This window comes from Pinus tabuliformis, chromosome 3_2, assembly GCF_031772625.1.
Source record: "Pinus tabuliformis cultivar Carrire ecotype Pingquan chromosome 3_2, CPIR1, whole genome shotgun sequence".
In the NCBI taxonomy this organism is placed as follows: Eukaryota; Viridiplantae; Streptophyta; class Pinopsida; order Pinales; family Pinaceae; genus Pinus; species Pinus tabuliformis.
This window is the reverse complement of record NC_142302.1, coordinates 380590718-380612289: the sequence shown is the minus strand read 5'-3', so window position 1 is coordinate 380612289 and position 21572 is coordinate 380590718. Positions and strand designations below refer to the sequence as shown.

At 40.3% G+C, this 21572-nt stretch overlaps 1 protein-coding gene across 4 annotated transcripts in view; it reads right to left on the bottom strand.

Annotated features, from left to right (window-relative positions):
- Positions 1 to 21572, bottom strand: part of LOC149181007 (putative 3,4-dihydroxy-2-butanone kinase) — a 335118-nt gene that overhangs the window by 299392 nt on the left and 14154 nt on the right. For 3 of the 4 annotated variants that reach the window (XM_089416405.1, XM_089416407.1, XM_089416404.1), the window contains exons 2-9: positions 6704 to 6777; positions 5826 to 5889; positions 5492 to 5604; positions 5285 to 5332; positions 4912 to 4983; positions 4696 to 4785; positions 3970 to 4143; positions 3537 to 3620 (exon numbers count right to left, since the gene is read on the bottom strand). In XM_089416405.1, coding sequence (XP_089272531.1) covers positions 3537 to 3620; positions 3970 to 4143; positions 4696 to 4785; positions 4912 to 4983; positions 5285 to 5332; positions 5492 to 5604; positions 5826 to 5889; positions 6704 to 6777 — 719 coding nt within the window. Of the gene's footprint in view, positions 1 to 3536; positions 3621 to 3969; positions 4144 to 4695; positions 4786 to 4911; positions 4984 to 5284; positions 5333 to 5491; positions 5605 to 5825; positions 5890 to 6680; positions 6778 to 21572 lie in introns of those variants that run through there. The other variant, XM_089416406.1, reaches the window with a different exon arrangement.

The following is a 21572-nucleotide window of genomic DNA, read 5'->3' as shown; positions in this document are numbered from 1 at the left end:
CTCTGCGCAAGCCCTTATGCAGCTTCTTGTGAAATAACTCAACCTCCTCTGGATGACTCTTCCAACACTGGAAATCTCCACCAGAATCTCTATTGTTGCTCCTCTGCCTCTGCTACTAATCTCTAGCTCGAATTCTCTTCCCGGCTGAATCTCTGCTCTCTAGGAAATTCGATCTGCCTAGATCACCCACTCACTCGATGTGTCTTCTCCATCCCCATCATCCTACTCTTATAATCTCTCATTGGTGAACCAACGACCATGATTAGATCCCCATCAACGGCTAAGATCATCTCAAACTCAATCTGTGTGAGTTTCTAGAGCATTCTCACTTTTCTCAATTAATTCCCTTTAATTAATCGATTTCCCTAAGTTAGACTTAGGCATTTTTTAATTATCGATCAATTAATTTAATTGAGTTGTCTCTGGGTGTTTTCTCCCGAAACTTTTTCTGGGTTTTGGAGATCTTGTGTTTCTTAGTCTCTCTGACCAAAGTTGAGACTAGAACACCTGTCCGATGCTACAAAAAATAACATTAAGGATTTTTTTTTAGAAAAGGATTATTATAAAGTTTTAAAATTAAGATATTAAAAAAATTAAGTAAAGGGATATAGTTAATCAAAGGATATTTAAAAAATAATAATAATAATAACAATAATTTATAAATACAGAGAAATATACTTCAAAGAAGTCAAGAAGGAACACAAGATGAGTTCAACATATAACTCGACATTATGGATTAAATGCCCCTTTTGTAAAACGGAAATTGGGTATGGTGGATTCATAAAAATTGCGAAATATGTTGTCTAACACATGGGAAATTATTTAGTACAGAAGAACGTCAAGGTAATGAGCAGATGCAAATGAAAAGATTAGAGAAAGAACTCACAAAACTTGAAAAAAATAAAAAAAATGAGGTATCATAAAAGAAACATAAAGATCTTGAAGATATATTTTACAACAAGCAAAAGAAAAGGATGAGAAAATTTTGCGTCAAGGGACCATAGTCAAAAATTACTTGCAAAGATCAATAAGTCCAAAGTTACAAAAAAAAATTACAAGAAAAGGAACGTCTCAAGACAAAATTCAATGAGAATCTATCGGAAAAGGAAGAAGAAAATTTGTGCTTAAAAACCCTTAATCAAAGGTTATTAGAACAAATCAGACTTAAAAAACAAAAAGCTTGAATGTCAAAACACTGAATATAAAGTTGATGAATCAGGAACAGAAGAACTCTTATGTCTTAGAAATCATAATCAAAGTCTACTCACTCAGTTTAAGAAACTTAAAAATGATACGAAATCATTGAAAAACAAATTAGAAAACTTATCTCGAAAGAAGTATTGAAGTCTTCAGACATAACAATCCAAACTGAAGAAAAAAGAATGAATATCGATCCAGTCAATATCACAAGTCAAGAAGATGACAAGTCAATTGAAGTAAAAACATATTCAGATGTTGTAGTTCAAACAATGAATATCCAAGTGAAGATTCTGTAACCAACTTAACAACATCAGTACCTTAAGTAAATCTGGAAATTGCCACATGCATGATAAGGGAAAATCAAATCACAAGAACTCCTTATTGACATCCAAATATCAAGAGAAGACATCTCAATTAGTCTACATATTTGTATCACTCGGAACAGAAACAACAGACTTATGTTTCGAAGAATATTGATGTTTGTACAATCCAATCTTACAATAACAATTTATCTCAGCGATCATATAGTTGCAAAGCTCCCCGGAAGATTGATTTAGAATGGTCAGATCCCTACTCAATTTGAAAATTTTGTACCACACTCAAAACTTCATATCACCTTGTATCATCGAAGATGATAGTTCCACAAGTTGAGAAGACGAAACGACATTATGAGACAGACAAAAATATCAAGCCTTTTCATTAATAAGCTTTGAGAACAAAGCTTTTCTAAAGGGGAAGGCAATGTTATGAATGTATATAATTAATAATTAATAGTTAAACATTGATTAGTATACTAAATAGGCATGTCTCAAAAGACATGATTGTTCATGGAGGGGTACCCACCTAGGTATATAAATGGGACCCTCAGTTGTAATCAAAGCATATTCAGTGTTCACATTCATACATTATATATATATATATATAAAAAGTAACACGGGTACCGCTCCCAGGCATTGGAGAGCACATACCCCACACTCCCACGCTCCTAGGAGATTGGGAGCTGGTAGGAAACGTTCCAAAATCGTCAGGAGCTTCAACGGGTACTTTGGAGCTTTTCAGGAGCTTCACTACAACAAATTTTGACATTTCAAGTACCTATTCTAAGCAGATGTTCACCTTTCGGGTACCTATTTTGAGCAAAGAAGGTACCATTTGTTTATTTTCTAAGTGATCCATGTCAAGTAAGGGGGCTAGACTGCATGGGCTCTGTAAAGCAACAGAGACGTGGAGATGTAGCAAAGGTTTCAACAAAATATAGACAGTTTTCAGTCATTCCTTGGCAGCTTCTGTTGCAAATCTTGAATTTCAACAATTGCAAATAAGTCTACTTTCTTGAAGTCTATCATGAAGCTTTAATGATAAGATTCAACAAATTACAGTGATGGTCAAAAAGATAAAGAGTAGCGTGTTAGTCAATTTCCTTTTATGAGTTTCCAAACTTGAATTTTGAAGTTGAATATAATATAGTGTTGCATGAAATCACTTAATAATCAAGTAATAGTAGCCTTTTTTTCGGTTCGGGAGTTTCGCATGTTTCTTTGCCGGCAAGGAATTTCACTGGCATATTGTTGATGGATTAATATTTTGATTTTTTTCTGGCAGTGTTTCAAAGTTCAATCTTTTACATACTTCATTGCAAGATGGAATCTGCACGATGGAATTTGATTGGCAAGTTTTGGATGGAAATAATTTAATTATTTTATTTTTATTTTTAATATATATTAAATTTTAATATATTATATTATTGTCGCTCCCAACTTGACGTTTCCTATAAATTTGGGCAAAGCTTCTAGCCGTGTCGGATACTTGTTCCCCTGTACCCGAAGTACCTACATACAGGAAACTCGTGCAACATATATATATATCTTCAATGGGCATCCTCATATTCCAAGTGTTCTGGAGTATGTAACTTGTGAGTACAAACTTTGTTCGTTACATTGAAGCTTCCTATTGAAGTAATCTTTAAGACATATATTAAAAAGCGTTCGATGGTTTTTCTCCCGGAAGGGTTTCCACCTAAAAATCTCGTGTACTGTCTATAATGTTATGCATTGTCGAATGGTGCTGTTAACTGTTTAATGTTTTCATGATATAATTAAAATTGTTAAGAAGTGTCCAATACCGATTCACCCCCCCTCTCAGTACGGGTGAATAGTCCAACAAGAACTTCTTGTCACAGATATATCAGAATTAGTACCACAAACTCTGCACTTCAAGCATACAAAAGTTCTTTAGAAGAAAACGGGAAAAAAATCAAGAATATTGCACTCACATGAATCACAAGTTCTGAATCAAGAAATTTGCTTTCAAAAAATTTAAGCATGCATTAAGCATACCTTAGATAAAATATGTTTGAGAACATGAGATACAATGACATCGACTGGTTGTAAATCAGCCACAGCAGCTCCAGGTTCACCATGCTGCAAATGTGGATGAGATGTCTTAGCTCATTAGCTCAGAAAGTGAGGCCAATACTTGAAACACAGGTGCAGCCTGCAGAAATTAAAGTGGCATCAGCATGAAAGAAGCCACCCACAACTTGTATAGTGGGGCTCATGCTCATACCAAACCATTATGTTATCATCCCATTAGAAATAGTGTATGACTGCATTCATCCCAATAGTAGACCCCTATAAAACTGTAATTGGATCTATGACACATGTAATGCTTCTATTTAGTCAAAATAAGTACAAAATTGCAAAATGCATTAACAATATACCCAATGATATAACTACAGTAAAGGTAAAATGGTCGGAAAACAGGACTTACTATTCCAAGGCCAAGCTCCATTTTTCCAGGACCTAACCGATCTGATGTGACCTGACCTGGTAATGTACATACTGACAAAGCAACACCCATCGTACCAACCATTTCAGCTGCACGTCTTGCTTCTGCAGCAACATCAGCTAGACAGAGACCAGCTTCAGCAGCTGCCCCTGCAACCTGCCAAAGATTACTTGTCACTTAACATTGTCAATCATAAAAGCAAGAGTGCAAAGTTGGCACATTAAGTGGTCAACACTGATTTCAAATGTTTTGAAGACAAAGCATCTTTTAAGGTAGAAGTAATGTAGCGAATATAAAATATATAAATAAATAAAGTAACAATAATAATACTAGAAGACATAACCTAACTAAGAGGTATGACCTAACTAGGGGACATGACCATTCACTTTTGTGACTAATCGATGCATACAAGTATACTGTCACAAGGCTCACTGAATCAATCTATTTGGTATATCTCATTCATTATTTATCAATTATTGTCTGATGGATTTCAACGCAATGTCCTTCCTATCTTGGATATTCAGTTAATGAACTATTGTTCACTACACATATGGACTTAATTTCAAACTTTTTGTACTTAATCATAAGCAAATAAATGCATCTAGATTCTATAACAATAAGAAATGGCGTGATCAATGAAGCAAGAAGAAAGCAAATAAGAAAAAGCTATAAACTAAGGCAAGGCTCTAGAATTCAAAAATAGTTCACCTTATTAACAAGAATGGTGCCTGCAAGACCTCTGCGGCCAGCTATACCCCGAGGAGGAGGAAGAGCACAATCATCTCCCACAATGACCATCTACAAAGATATTCCCCAATATTCAGCACCATAGACAAGACCTATCTAAATATAATACTGAAAATCCAACTAGCTAACAAGCTTCTAGGATGTCAAAGCCAAATAACTCAATGCTGAACTGTATACCTCAATTTTGTATCCTTCAGACTTGGCTTGCTCAACTGCCAGACCAAAATTTAAACGATCCCCCGTATAATTCTGTCACGAACCAGAACATCAATCACGTGTCAAGGATATTTGAAATAACTGCATGCCTAGGTACTTAACCTTCAATTCTAGTTTCATTCATGGTGAACCAAAATGTCATCCCTTGTATACAAGGATAAGTCAGACTGTCAGAGTATCTACTACCACAGGCTTTATTTCATTAGTGTCCTTGGAATGTCACTACTCTTGAATGACAGCTCCACTTTGAAGCCTTCACTTAAAAATCATATCAGAGACTCAATGTACATAAATGCCAATACCATTTATTTCTAATTTAAAAGCAATTGCATACCGTCACAACCAAAAGGCAACCTTGACATCCAGTTACAGCCCGAATTCCCTGTGCAGTTATCTAATGTTAGTTCCCATCTTAGAAATTCCAGATAATTTCAGACTCAACATTTACTAGCAGTGCATTCATGGATACAAGAAACTGCATTGGTAATACCATACCATATCACAGTATGCATCAAAGCACAAATATAAAAAAGTTACTCACAGCCAAAACAGAATTTGCGGGAGGAGAAGTGAAGATATCTCCACAAACTGCTGCTGTTAACATCCCAGCACCGACATATCCCGCATGAGCTGGTTCATGTCCACTTCCACCACCTATATTTCAAAGGAAAAGAAATACAAAAATGGTTGCACCTTAAATTTTTAAATAAATATGCATTTACTCTATTATTTATATTAATCTTCTGAGAAAAAATTGTCAAAATAAAGTTGAAGTCTGCTACAATTTAGAATTGAATAACATTCCAAAATATGGCATTCCTCTCCTCAATCCTGCAGGTTATTAACGGGAAAGAAGTTGAAGCAGAAAATAACACCTGATATAATAGCAACTTTCTCATATGTCCCCGGAGATATATCAGCACGCAATACTACTTTGACCTGCACACAATAACTACTTGTGAGCGATGAATCACAATAAAGAATGATCAATTTAGATTGAAAGCATGCACTAAGATTTGACAGAATTCCAGCAGTAAAACTAAGATTTGACAGAATTCCAGCAGCAAAACATATAAATACTTGGTTTATAAGATAGATCATAAGCGCTATTTCCTCAAAATCAAACAATAAAGTTATCTCCCAGCAAGGATAACTAGCCAATGGCATATATTTTTTGAAAGAAAGCTCAAAAAAGTAATAAAAATAATAAGCATCAAGTTTTACAAGAAATGGGCTGCATGCAAAACTAGTATGTAACAGTGCCAATGAAACATGAATGCAGTTCTTTCGTGTCATCTGTTTCCTGTCAGTTCTGGTGACTTGTCTTTGACATGAATCATGAATTTGAAGATCTGCTCAAATTCAGGGCATGACTAGCACTCGTGACTCATGAGTATGCATGGTACAGAGTCAGACAGACTCAGTCATTTATTATCCGAAACACAACAAAATAATCCCAATAAGAGCATAGCTAAGAAATTGCATATATATGATCGTATGATGTAACTTTTCTCAAGCATGAAAGAAATATGAGATGGATTTTTTCAAGTAAAATTTATTGCATAACTATTATTCAACCAGGAAGCTTTGGTAATCGAAAGCAAAACAAGTGAGTAGCTCCCTGAACTAAAAATGGCACACGACAAAGAACTTTTGACTAAACAAATTGTTAGACAAGCACTATCAATTCTAGATTTATGGACATTAAAGCACCCAATGAAGTTCCTAACCTTTTATAGATTACAAAGCTTACCGAAGGAAAGCCATCCAAGTACTGCAGACCCGGGTATGTTTCAACCAGGCCTTCAATAAACTCTGTGACAATATCTGCATAGTGAGAAAAGAGATATAAAGGTTAAACATTTTGACATCATTTCAGGTCCAAAGATTGTCATTTTTAATTTTCAACATAAGCAACCTGTTAGAACTGTTAATTAATTTACTAGCATGGCTGTAAACTCCAGAACCATAGACAAAAGCCTAAAGCTATAAAGGAAAGGTACTAACATGTTGTAAGATCGTCAAAATTGTAAGCCTTCAAGCTTAAACTTCAATTGTATGGCAGAGAGAAGAATGAAAGTAGCATACTAAGAAAAGCCAATACAAATGATGATAACTTCCTTATTCTTATTGGAAAGATAAAACTCTTTCCACATCAGATTCAACAACAAAAGCATATGACTTTGAATTGAAGTTGCATAGAAATAAAAAAGAAAGAAGGACGAACGATAATCACTTCAATCATCTCATGTAATGAGATAAAAGAATAGTAACTTCATCATGCTGTATATTGCATCCTTCAAAACATAGAGATTAAACAAAAGGATCAGGTAAGTATTAGTAGAGTGCCTAGAAACTTAGAAGTCTGAAAATAATATGGTTGGTTTTTAGAATCAGATAAGAATATGGCAATCTACTTGACAATAAGGCGCTACTCAAGCTTTGGCATTCTCAAGACTAAATTGACTAGGCCTCTATGCTTACTCCTGATCCTCCAAAGCCTTACATATTCTTTATAGATGTGTATGGTATGGAAGTAAAGCAATAAAACCATAGCCTATCAGCCCTAAGGGTCAGCTCAATTGGTCGAGTCCCCATTGTTAAAGCACCTTTGCTATTTAGAGGTTGCGGGTTCAATTCTCTCGACACTTTCAGGGTCGGGCTCCATGGTTGAGTCAATAGGAAGTGATCCCTTCGGGTGGATATGCCTGGTACAAATATTTCGTAGATGTAGCAGTCACCGATCTCTAGGGTCCGTGAACCACATAGAAAAAAAGACCATAGCTTATGAAACTCAAATAAAGAATGAAAGAGAATACTGATGCTCACTAACTATACAAGTGCCTGCTATGGCCAAATTAACCCTTTTATGTTGTTTGTGGTGCACAACATCCTGGATGGAATAAAAGCTTTATAAATATTTGTGCAAGACTGTTGTAATGTCCCAAATGAAATAAATTTGGGACAACACTTCACATAAAAAAATAAAAAAATAAATAAAATTAAAAATAAAAAATAAAAAATAAAAATAAAAAATTCTTCAAATTCTAACTCATAAATACTTCAGAGATTTAAGCCGTCAATACCATAAACAATTTGCACAAATCTTCACCATGAAATTGACAGCGAAACCACGAAGCACAAACTGCAACTTAAAATAGACACGAAATATATGCAAAATCCTCGGTGTTATTTTATTAAAAATAAAGAGTACATCGAAAGTTGGAAATGGCTAAGAGTATGGCCACTAAAGAAATATGCTCCAACACTGCATTGGGCCTCCAAAATTGAACTGACCAATCAATATGTTGTAACCTGTGAACCCTGAATGGATCCACCAAGGGAAGAGATGGGTGCTCACCCACTCTCATTGAATCACCCGAGGGTTTCCGTCCTAGGGCTACTACTGAAGTAGAGAACCACGTTCTCAAACCTCTCCACAAGAAACAATATCAAATCCAAGATGTCCCAAATGACCTTCTCCTCCTCTTTTTATAGATATGATGGGTAGATCTCCAAGCCTCTAGAAGCATCTTACTTTGTTATTTTATTATTATTCTAGAAGCTCCTCCATTGACTTTATCTTAAGTGACCCATTTTTATTTTACTTTATTTTATTTTACTTAAGTCACTTTTGGCCCATCCTCTAATTAATTATTTTTCCTTAATTAAATGACTAATTAAAGTCATTTTTAACTAGGGAAAATAGTAAATCACCCACCATACTCTCTCCAGCCACTGGAAGTCACTTCTCAGAATCCCATCTTATAGATCTTCTCGTTCTAGTTCCAATGAGCTATTACACTGAGGTGTTCCATCAATTAATCTCCTAGGAATGCCACCTCAACCATAATAAATTAAGTTATGCCAGTAATAACCCCATTTTATGGGAGTTATCAGAAAATCAAATCCAAGATGTCCCAAATGATCTTCTCCTCCTCTATTTATAGATCTGATTAATAGATCTCCAAGCCTCTAGAAGCATCTTATTTTATTATTTTATTATTATTCTAGAAGCTCCTCCATTGACTTTATCATAAGTAACCCCTTTTTATTTTATTTTATTTTATTTTACTTAAGTCACTTTTGGCCCATTTTGTAACGACCACTTGTCGTATACACAGCGGAAATATTAAAATACTTCGTAGACAAATACATCCATCGTAGGATAGTAAGTGTAAATTGTATATTATATAAAAAATTGATGTAGGATGATACAAATGAGAATGAGGGTCATGTATATATAGCCAGGTAAGTACCCTTTCACTAACGGTTATGTCCTTAGGGACATACCTTTTCATTAATTGCTAACTAATTAATCATTAATCTTATTTGTTGTCTTTTACATTATTTGTGTTTATTTTTATATAAATTTAGTTTGTTACATTGCCTTCCCCTTCAAAAAGCTTTGTCCTCAAAGCTTACTGATGAAGGATCGGTTCTCTTCTGTTGATCGGAATATCTTCTTATTTCTGAGCTTTCATCTTTGTTGATACAAGACAATATGATGTTCTGAGCAATAGACAAAATTGTCGTACTAAAAACGGATCAGACCATGCTAGATTAATCTTCTGGGAAATCTTCTGACCCTTGGAAATGTGTGGTGAATTGTTATCATATGACTAGATTGAGCTTATTTCAGTATTCTTCGAAACATAAATTTGTTTATGTTCTGCGTGATATAGATTTGTAGATTAATTAAGGTGTCTACTCTTGTGATTCAAATGTAGATAAGGAATTTTTCTTGTTTGAACTTCCTTAAACGTTTTTATGGCAATTTCCAAATTTCCATCACGCATTGTTGTTGTTGACTTAACTACTGAATCTTTATTTGGGGTGTCCTTTATTTGAACGACAACCTCTGAGTACGTTTTTACTTCAATAGGGTTTGGATTTCCCTGAACTGCGAGATTAGTGGTCTTGATGTTTGTTTGTTCAGTTTGGACTGCTACATCTGGAGATTTTGATGCTTCCTTTGCGACAAGTTCTTTGAACCTATTCGTCAATGATTTATTTTCGTCCTTAAGTTTTTTAATTTGTTTGAGAAGATTTTGATTATTATTTTTCAGATGTAAGCATTCATCATTCTCTGAGTCAACTTTATTTTGGCCTTCACGCTTCTCGTATTTTAAACACTTGATTTGTTCTACTAATGTTTGGTTAAGGCTCTTTAAACGTAAATTTTCTTCTTCTTGTTCTAATAAACGCTCCTTGAGTTCCTTCTTTGATGCTTTAGCTTTCTTGACTTGTTCGAGTAAATTTTCTTGGTGATCTCTAAGGCACAAAATTTCTTTGTCTTTGCTGCAGATGACTTCTTCAAACTTTTTTTGCTTCTTTGATATAGTTTTTTGGTTATCTTGAAACATCAAGTTTGAGATATCCTTAACGTCTTCTAATGAAGATTTTATTGATTTTGATTTACTTGTTATGTCTCGAAACGTGACCATCTTCCCTTTAGAAAGAAACATCAAAACTTGTTTCTCTATGTTTAACATGAATGTACCCAAATCCTTAAACAAGGGTTGACCAAGTATGATGTCAATATCCATCTTTACAACATGAAATTAAAATATGTACTCATAATGACCTACTATCACTTGTAAATCACTAATGTTATACTCTTTTCGGTCAAAAATATTTTTCTATACACCAATGCTTAGCTCCAGAATTAATAGTTGATTTGTCAAGTTAACGTTGATGTAATTTTTATCGTTGCTTGTGCTAATAGCGATATTAATTTCTCTTCCTTGGATACTTCCTTTTAATGTAATTACTCTGTGATTCGTAACTGAAAAACCTTTATAGGAAAATCGTCCTTCCTTCATCATTTTTGAATTAGGCTCCATTTGTTTATCGATAACTTTTCGTCAACGACACTGATATATTCTTCAAAAATGGACTTCTTTTGTGTTCGTCGAAGAGCTTAGGGGTTAATGATAACCCCTTTTACTTTTATTTTCCTCAATTATATATATTTTTTCCCACTTTAAAAAAAGTTATGTAATGATCCTAAATAGGAATACAAGTGATAACAAGCAAATAATACATGCAGCAAATTACAAAAACCAAATATTCAACAAACACCCATATAAAAGCTACAAATGGAGAACTTCTGAGCCATTTTATTATATTTCTGCAAGCCAAATACAATAGATGATGGAATGTTGCACCTAGGCTTGTCTCAATGGACAAGTAGGACCAAACCCAGGTAAGAAAATGGTTGAGTTGAAGGCTGCCCAACTGCTGCACCAATCTGCACTGCGCTGCCCAGAAAACTACTGCTCTGTTGAAGTTCGGTTGGCTAGAAAGTGCACTAAAACTGCCCAGAAATTTATATGTGTTTAACCCCGGACTCCTTGGCCAAAACCCAGAAAAACCCAGAAGGGATTTTAGCTGGTTTGGACTTTTGATTTTCGACCCCCTTGGAGCTATAGCTATCAAATTCGACTTGTTGGAAACTGCTTGTAAATCCACCTGAAAACTCCTCCAAAATGCTGATTTCACCCCTGCTATCCAATCCCTAACTCCCCGGATGATCTCTTGGCCCAAATCAGTTGCTCCCAAGTACCACGAAAATCTGCTAAGTGGCCTTTGTGCTGTCCCTAAGCCCAGCAGTTCGAATTGTTGGAATGCTGGCTCAACTGGCTGTAAAACCCAGCAAGAATGTTAGTATAATGCTGCTACCTTAGCTCCCCAACTCCCGAACAAGCAATCAGATCTCTGCTTGCCTCAATCTCCCTCTCCATGTTTCCTGGCCACCTAGAAATACGCACTCCTTGCTCTGCGTTGGCTGCTGGTGTATGTCACTGCCCTGGAACTCCTGAAAACTCTTGTGGAACAGCTTCCTTAGGGCGGGCAAAGATGGTCCCCCAAAGTAGAAGTTGAATCTCCCGCTTGAGAGACTTGTGGCTAAATAACCAGTAGACTTGCTAAATAGCAAAGTGTACAGATGAGTGTTTGTTTGCAAATGTCAAAGATGAAAGACAAAATGAGAGTTGATCTCTCCTTATAGCTCCTTGGGCCTCCTTAGCCTCATGTGGGCCCCTCCATCCATCCATTTGATTTTCCCTCCAAGCATATCGAATGGCTAATTCGAACTCCCATGTGGATGGCCCCCACATTCCACTGGTTGCTAAATAAAGTTGAATTGGCCCCTAAGTCCCTAAGTCGGAAGTGTGGGGTCCTCTACCTTAGTCAAAAATGTGCAAAATTGGGTGGCAGCACCCTGTTACCAATGTTTTTGAGAAGGGACATGACAGTCCTCCCCTTCCAAATGTTGCTTGCCCTCAAGCAACCTCAAACCTGGGTGCTCCAATATGTGCTCACCTTCCTAGGTAGCATCCTCATCCGGCAAGTTCTTCCAGCGCAGCAAGAACTCCCTAATGGTCCTACTCCTCAGTATCCTCACTCTGCTCTCCAAAATGGCCTCCGGTCCCAACACCAAGTGGCCCTCATCATCTAGTGGGGGTAGATCAGCTGTTGTTGTCACCTGTTGTCGCAACACCCTTTTAAGGCATGAGACATGAAAAACATTGTGGATCCTACTCCCCTGAGGCAGCTCCAGCTCATAAGCCACCTCCCCAACTCGTCTAATCGCCCGATAGGGCCCATACAAGCGTGGTTGTAGCTTCTCGGCCCCCTTCTGCTTCAGCATGAACTGCTTGTAACGCTGCATCCGGAGGTATACCAAGTCCCCCCTCCTCAAAGTGTCTCTTTGTCCTATGCCGGTCTGCCTAAAGTTTCTGCTAATTTTGGGCTATCGCCAAATTATCCTTGAGAGCCTTGAGGATATCTTGGCTCTCTTGGACCCAGTCTTTGGCCTTTGGGGCCTGGCTGTCTCCAAAAACAATATCAGCAAAAGACAATGCATCATATCCGTAGAGGGCACGGAAAGGAGTCATATTGATGGACATGTGGTGCGAGGTGTTGTAGCAGTACTCGCCCAGATGCAACCACCGAATCCAAGTCCTTTGTTGACCTGTCACATAGTTCCTTAGGTACCCCTCCAACCACTGATTGACTCTCTCCATCCGGCCATCTATCTAAGGGTGATAACTGGTGCTAGGAGTGAGCTCCGTCCCAACCAACCTGAAGAGTTCCTGCCAAAAGCCTCCCATGAATCTGTTGTCCCTGTCACTCACTATGTTCTTAGGGAGTCCATGCAATCTGAAAATCTCCCGGAAGAACAACTCGGCAACCTGTGCAGCCGTGTACCTGGTGGGGATGGCGAAGAAGTGGGCAAATTTGGTCAACCTGTCGACCACTACATATATGCAATCCTTCCCCTGTACTATGGGGAGCCCTGTGATGAAATCCATCGAAATACTTTCCCATTTCCCCTCCGGGATGGGAAGTGGTTGTAGCAATCCTGCAGGGTGGGTCAACTCCCCCTTGTTCCTCTAACAAGCCTCACACTCCCGTACGTGTTGCAGCACGTCCTCCTTGAGGCCCTTCCACGTGAATCTCTCTCGAACAGCCATATAAGTCTTCTAGAACCCCTAGTGCCCAGACAGTGGTGAATCATGTGCTCCCTGGAGTACCCTTTCCCTGAACTTCGAGTTGGGCACTAAGTAAATGTGCCCCTTGTAATAGATGACCCCATCCATCACACGGTAACGCTCATCAGCATGGGTACCCTCCAATACCTCGCATGCCCTCCTATCTTTGGAATACTCCACCAACAACTGAGCCTTCCAATCATGGCAGATGCTCATGAGGGATAACCCAGCTGGTCTCCGAGATAGAGCATCGGCCACCACATTGTGCTTTCCCCGCACATACTCTATATCGAAGTCATAGGCCTGCACCTTGCTGACCCATCTCTGTTTCCTGTCATTGAGGCCTTGCTACCCCATGAAATGTCGAAGACTGTTGTGATCAGTCTTCACTCGGAACCGGTTGCCCACCAAGTACTGGCGAAACTTGGCCAATGCATGCATAATGGCCAGCATCTCCTTGTCATATATGGAATATGACAGCTCATGTGGTAGGAGCTTTCGACTCTCGAAAGCAATGGGATGCCCCTCCTGTGACAATACTGCTCCAACTCCTACCCCGGATGCATCACACTCCACCGTGAATGGCTGGGAAAAATTTGGAAGTGCCAAAACAGGGAAACTACTCATCACCTCCTTGAGGCGATCGAAGGTAACCTATGCTCCATCAATCCATGTGAAGGCCCCCTTCTTGGTCAAGTCGGTCAAGGGTGTTGCCAGCTGTGAGAACCCCTTGACAAACTTCCTGTAGTAGGTGCAAATACCCAAGAAGCCCCTTAGCGTAGTCACATCTCGGGGTACTGGCCAATCCCGGATGGCCCGAATCTTCTCCTCGTGGACCTTCACCCCATCAGCTCCAATGATATGCCCTAGGTAGAGCATCTCTGTCAACCCAAACTCGTACTTGGAGAGCTTGGCATAAAACTGTTGCTCCTCCAGAATGCGCAATACCTCCTCGAAGTGTTGGAGGTGCTCCTCCCATGTCCGGCTATATATCAGAATGTCATTGAAGAAAACTAGCACGAACCTCCTCAACTGTCCCCGTAAGACATGGTTCATGCATGACTGGAATGTGGCCGAAGCATTGGTCAACCCAAATGGCATGACTAGAAACTCAAAGTGCTGATAGTGGCATCAAAAAGTTGTTTTAGGGATAACCTGATCTGGTGGTACCCTAAACGCAGATCAATCTTAGAGAAGTACTTCGCTCCTCTAAGCTCATCCATCAACTCATCAATGTGGCGAATGGGGTACCGGTTCTTTAGGGTCTTCCAGTTGAGGGTCCAGTAGTCAATGCACATCCGAAGGGTTCCATCCTTCGTCTTCACCAACACCACTGAAGAAGCGAAAGGACTGGAACTTGGCCTGATATGGCCCAATGCTAGCAACTCCTGGATGGCCCTCGCAATCTCGTCCTTATAGGTTTTGGGATGCCTGTAAGGAGTGGTGATCACAACCTGCACACCCGGCTCCAACTCAATAGTGTGCTCAAACCCTCTATCTGGTGGTTGCCCTGGTGGAATGTCCCCAAACACTACTGCGTATTTGTCCAACAAGCCCTGTATGTCTGTCGGTGATAGTTGAGCCTATCCTCCAACCTCTGAGATCCTCAGCAACACTGCCCGTGCAATGTCCCCATGTAAATCTGCCTCCATACTTTGGGCTGAAACTGTCTGAGGTGGATAACACTGCATGCCTCTCAAGACTACTAGTTTGCCATTCGGCCCAATGAACTCCATCTCCGGCTTCCTCCAATCTGTCGTGACTCGCCTAAGGGAATACAGCCACTGGACACCCATCACCACGTTGGTGTCTGGCACATCGACCACAAAGAAATGGTCCGTCATTGAGTAGTTCCCCATAACTACTGTCAAGGAGGGCACATATCTAGTGCACTGTATGGTACGGTCACCTGGTACTAGGACTGAGAAGCCCTCAAACTCCTCTGTGGTGAGGCCCCTCCTCTGGACCAACTAGGCATCTATGAAATTGTGGGTAGCCTGTTGTCTACTAGCACTAACACCCTCTGTACCTATACAGTGCCTCTGATCCTCAGTGTCAAAATATGGGAATCCCGCATAAGGAAGCGAGAACTCCCCCTGTTGGGGCAAAGGATGCCCCCCCCTGTGGAGGTGGTGGTGGTGGTCCTCTATCTGTCGGATTTTCGCCATCTGCCCCACCACAATCCTGCTCCACCTCGTCCTCCTGGTCACTATCAGAAAAAACCTCAATGTAGTGTGCTCTCCCAGCAGTGCACCGATGGCCTGGTGCCCAGAGCTCTCTGCATGTGATTCACAGCTTCCTCCTTCAGAAGCCCTTCCATGTCTCCTCATCTAAGTGCCCCCTCCCCTATGTGGTCCTCTGAGGTGGTGGTCTAGTCTCATGCCCCTTTTGTGGGAAAGGGGTCCGTGGAGGAAACGGTGTTCTATTCTTGGGGACAGCCACCTACGGATCTCTGGCACACAAGACTGCTTCCTGCAACGTGCAGGGTCTGCGCGACTTCACCAGTGCATGCAAGGACTCAAGCAAGCCCTCGATGAAGGTATACACCCTCCTTGCCTCAGATAGATCCGGGATCATCACTAACACCCGCAGAAAATCTGAGAAGTACTGCTCTGGGTTGCCTGTTTGGCACAGTTGGGTCAACTCTCTGTAATAAGCCCACGGATCCCTCTGATCAAATCGCTCCACCACCTTCCTGGTGAAGTCCTCATAAGAAACTATGTGGGCATGCCCTAGGGTGGTCAAGCCATGAAACCACCAATCATGGTCTTCCCCCTCCATGTGCAGCGTGGCCATCTTAATGGCTTCCTGCTCTGTCATCCGGTTGAGTTGAGAGTAGTTGTCCATCTTCTCAACCCAAGCCCTGGCCGTGCACTTGGTAATGCCATCGAAAGTAGGGAAATACATCCTCCCTATGGTTCTCTGCAACTCGTAGTTCTGGGTCCCTTGTCCTCCATACCCCTTGTTCCTCTCACTCTGCTTCAGCTTGGAGTAATCTCTGAACGAGAGGGCTTCTTTAAAATCTTCATCCATAGACTGCCACTCTCTGAAGTAATCTCCCATCTGAGGGGGTTCTTCCTCCCTTGCAGGCTCGATTTGTGCTACTAGCACGAAGGAAGGTAGTGTAGAACGAGTTGGCACACTGGCTGAAGGGCACTACAGTGCTGGTGAGGGATAATCGAATGGCTGAGAGGCCCCTGTTGATTTGTGGTAGCATCAGATGTGCTCTAGCCATGAAAATTGGTGGAGAGGCTAAGGCACATGAGATCTCCAAGACTTAGAAATCGTTTTGAGAAAATCCATCCGGATGAGGAGTTATTAAAATAATTAATATTTTTAATGGGTTCCTAAGTCTAAACTCAAGAAAATAAAAATATTAATGGGTATTAATAAAGATAGGGATTAGAAGCTTCTAAGAGATGAGGATCAAGTTTGTTTTAATCTTAGCCGTTGATTAGAGACTTAATCTCAGTCGTTGATTCGTCAACAAGAAAAGTATAAGAGAAGACTTTAGCGTCATTTGGAGACATACCAACAGTTACTCAGTATCTTGAAGAAAATCGATTCTCAAAGAGAAGGAGATCGATTTCAAAGGAAGAGTTGTAGGGTGGAGGAAGAGGGGGATTAGCAGCAGTCAGGGAGCTCGGAAGAAGTGACGCAGGGACTCTGAGAGACAGTGCAGAGGGAGACGCAGGGATGACGCAAAGAGGGACTAACGCTGCGCATAGCCACGCAGAATGACGCAGGGCTAACGCAATAGAGAAAGGAAGCTCTCCAGGTTGTCAGAAAGTCTCGGAGGAAAATTCTCAGGTGTTTTCTCCTAGTGTCTATGTAAATTTTTCTATAAAAGCAATTGTTGTTGAAGATTAATAAAACCCTCCTCTGCTGCACCGGTTTTCCCGCATTGGGTTTTTCCAGGGACAATTGTCCAAAAATAACTGTGTTAATGTGATTGATTCTTGTACATATATTTATTCCTGGCATATGACAAGAATCCGAGAATGTTTTTCAGATTATCAAGAAGAAAGGATGAATTTTCAAATCACCATGGGGAATAAGGCAAAGTGTACTCCAGTAGGGAAAGATACTATAGTTTTTCAAACAGAAACAGGAGAGCGATTCCGACCTACCAATGTGCTGCATGTGCCAAGACTAGGGATGAACTTACTTTCTGTATCTCAACTTCAAAGCAAGGGCTATGATATTTTCTTCATTAAGGAGAAAGTATACATCAAACACCCGAGCTGGAAAAAGAAGGTCCAGATCGGAATTAGAAGTAACAGGTTGTACAGGTTGCAATTAGAATCACTAATTACACTCATGGGCAGTGATGGAGACAAGGATTTGAATGAACTATGGCACAGAAGGATGGGACATTTGCACCATGGGGCTCTGAGAATTCTCAAAAAAACTGTACTAGGAGTTCCAGATCTTAGTAATGAATGAGATGATGTATGTTGAGTGTGTGCTCTAGGCAAGTATACTGAAGCAACGTTTCCTAGAAGTAACAATAGGCCAAGAGTGTACTAGGATTGATACACTCAGACATTTGCAGACCGATGTCCACAAAAGCTCTTCGTGGTGCCGAATACTTCGTCACCTTCATCGATGACCATTCCAGGAAGACTTGGATCTACTTTCTGAAAGCCAAAGATGAGGTTTTCGGTCGATTCAAATAGTTCAGGCTCTAGTGGAGAATCTGACAGGAAAGAAGATAAAAGTGTTGCGCTCAGGCAATGGTGGAGAGTATGTTGACAAGGACTTCACTGATTTTTGCGCTAGGGAGGGCATCAGAAGAGAGTGGACAACTCCCTACAATCCGAAGCAGAATGGAGTAGCAGAAAGGAAGAACAAGACTATTGTGGAAGCAGCTAGGGCAATGATGTATGATCAGGATATGCCAAAATTCCTGTGGGCAAAAGCATGCAGCACGGCAGTCTATGTCCAAAATAGAACTCCTCATAGGGCATTGGGCAAGATTACTCCAGAGCAGGTCTTCACTGGGAAGACACCTGAAGTTAGTCATTTCAGGATATTTGGGAGTTTAGCATATTGTCGTATACCCGAGGAGAAGAGGAAGAAGTTAAATCAAACAGCAAAGAAAGGATATCTTGTGGGATATAGCGAGAATGCTAAGGCATATAGAGTCTATCTTCCGGGGAGCAGGAAGGTAGTAGTTCAGCGAGATGTAAAGTTCATGGAGGATAGAGCTTTCAGAAAATCTCGAGAAATGCCTTCTGAGGAGTAGTCAAAAGATGAGCTGTTGGTCAAACCACTTCAACCAGCGGAAGCTAGTACAAGAAATTCTCCTTCATAATAGGAGGAATCACAGGAAGAGAAAGAGAAGACAAATGCACCTAATACCAGAGGAAGAACGAGTCGGGAACTCCGATAGATTCTACGAAATGCAGAAGAATTCATTGGTGCACCAAGGAACAGTAAAAGGGAGCGAAGACAGCCATACAGATATCAGGGCTTAGTAGCTCAGGTTGGGGAACCCTCCGGTTTTCAGGAGGTCGTTCAGCATCAAGTATGGGTGGATGTGATGGTGGAGGAATATAGCTCTATAATGGTGAATGATGTCTGGGAAGTGGTACCTAGGCCTCAGGACAGATCAGTGGTAGGTTTGAGATGGATCTACAAGATCAAATATGTTGCAGACGGCAGTGTGGAGAAATATAAAGCCAGGTTTGTGGCTAAGGGGTATGCTCAAAAGGAAGGAATAGACAATGAAGAGACCTTCACCCCAGTAGCCAGGTATACATTTATTAAAACCACAATATCTCTTGCAGCACAGATGGGGTGGGAGATTCATCAGATGGATGTCAAGATGGCATTCTTGAACGGGGTGATAGAAGAGGAAGTATATATTGAACAACCAGAAGGCTTTGAGACACATGAGAAGAAATCTCATGTATGCAAATTAAAGAAAGCCTTGTATGGGCTTAAGTAGGCACCTAGAGCATGGTATGGTCAATTTGATGGCTACTTGCAAAAGATGGGGTTCGTCAAGAGTGATGCAGATCCCAATCTCTATTATTTGGTTATAGAGAATGAGCCTCTAGTCCTAGTATTATATGTGGATGATCTCTTCCTGACAGGATCATCCAGGCTCATCGAGGACTGCAAGAAGAATCTAGCCACAGAATTCGACATGAGGATTTGGGACAGATGCATTATTTCCTGGGGCTAGAAGTTTGGCATCAAAAGGGTGAGATATTCCTTGGACAAGGGAGATATGCTACATAAATCCTGATGAGATTCAAGATGCAGGATTGTAGGCCTATGGCTACTCCAATGATCACCAACTGGAAGAAAATTGATGCATTAGAAGATAAACATGTTGATCTCACCTTGTACAAGCAGCTCATAGGATCCTTGATGTATCTGGTCAATACCAGGCCAGACATTTGTTACGATGTCAACACCCTCAGTCAGTTCATGGTGGAACCTAAGAGGGCACATTGGGCAGCAGCCAAGCATGTTCTCAGGTATATACAGGGAACAGTCGAGCATGGACTATTGTACACCAAAGGCAATGACATCAGACTGAGTGGGTTCATTGACGCAAATTGGGCTAGAAGTTCAGTAGATCAGAAAAGTACCACTGGGTATTGTTTCAACATTGGATCGGGGCTGACTGCCTGGTGTAGTAGGAAACAGAAATCCGTAGCTCTGAGCTCAGCTAAAGCAGAATATATGGCCGCTAGCACAGCTTCATGTGAAGCCATATGGCTTAGAAAATTGCTTGTGAACCTATTCAGTAGAAGGATGGATGCGACCAGGATCATGTGTGATAATCAGAGTTGCATCAAGCTCTCTGAGAATCCAATATTTCATGATCGATCGAAGCACATTGATATTAGGTGTCACTTTGTCAGAGACTGTGTCCAACGAGGAGCAGTACAGTTGAGCTACACTCCTACAAGAGAACAGGTGGCAGACATCCTCACCAAGGCCCTAGGAAGAACAAAGTTCGTTTATTTCAAGGAGAAGATGGGGATGGTAAAGAATCCATTTCAGTAGCAGAAATGGATAAGTATCAGGTGATGCAGTGCAACAGTTAGCAGTGGCAGTGTTATGGGTAGCATGATGCAGCAGATTGAGAGGGAACTGCAATACAAATGTACTAGTGGCAGCAGCAATGTCATGGGCAGCGGTACAGGAAGCAGCAGTGCAGATGATGTAAGGCAGCAGGCCAGACATCAGCACAGGTACCGGTGCCGAGAATCAGTGTGATGTTTCCATGGTGAAGCATTACTAGAGCACATTCCTCACTAAGAGGGAGTGTTTATTTGTGGTAGCATCGGATGTGCTCTAGCCATGAAAATTGGTGGAGAGGCTAAGGCACATGAGATCTCCAAGACCCAGAAATCGTTTTGAGAAAACTCATCCGGATGAGGAGTTATTAAAATAATTAATATTTGTAATGGGTTCCTAAGTCTAAACTCAGGAAAATAAAAATATTAATGGGTATTAATAAACATAAGGATGAGAAGCTTCTAAGAGACAAGGATCAAGTCTGTTTTAATATTAGCCATTGATTAGAGACTTAATCTCGGCCGTTGATTCGTCAACAGGAAAAGTATAAGAGAAGACTTGAGGGTCATTTAGAGACATACCAGCAGATACTCAATATCTCAAGAAAAATCGATTCTCGAAGAGGAGATCGATTTCAAAGGGAGAGTTGCAAGGTGGAGGAAGAGGGGGGATTAGCAACAGTTATGGAGCTCAGAAGAAGTGACGCAAGGACTCTGAGAGACAGTGCAGAGGGAGACGCAGATCAGAGAGATGCAAGGATGATGTAGAGAGGGACCAGAGCCACGTAGAATGACGTAGGGTTGACGCAGTAAAGAAAGGAAGCTCTCCAGGGTGTCAGAAAGTCTCGGAGAAAAAGTCTCAGGTGTTTTCTCCCAATGTCTATGTAAATTTTTCTGTAAAAGAGATTGTTGTTGAAGATTAATAAAACCCTCCTCTGCTGCACCGGTTTTCCGGCATTGGGTTTTTCCGGGGACAATTGTCCAAAAATAACTATGTTAATGTGATTGATTCTTGTGCATATATTTATTTCTGTATAATGATGTGATATCTGCAATAGAATTTATTTTAATGTTTACTGAAGGG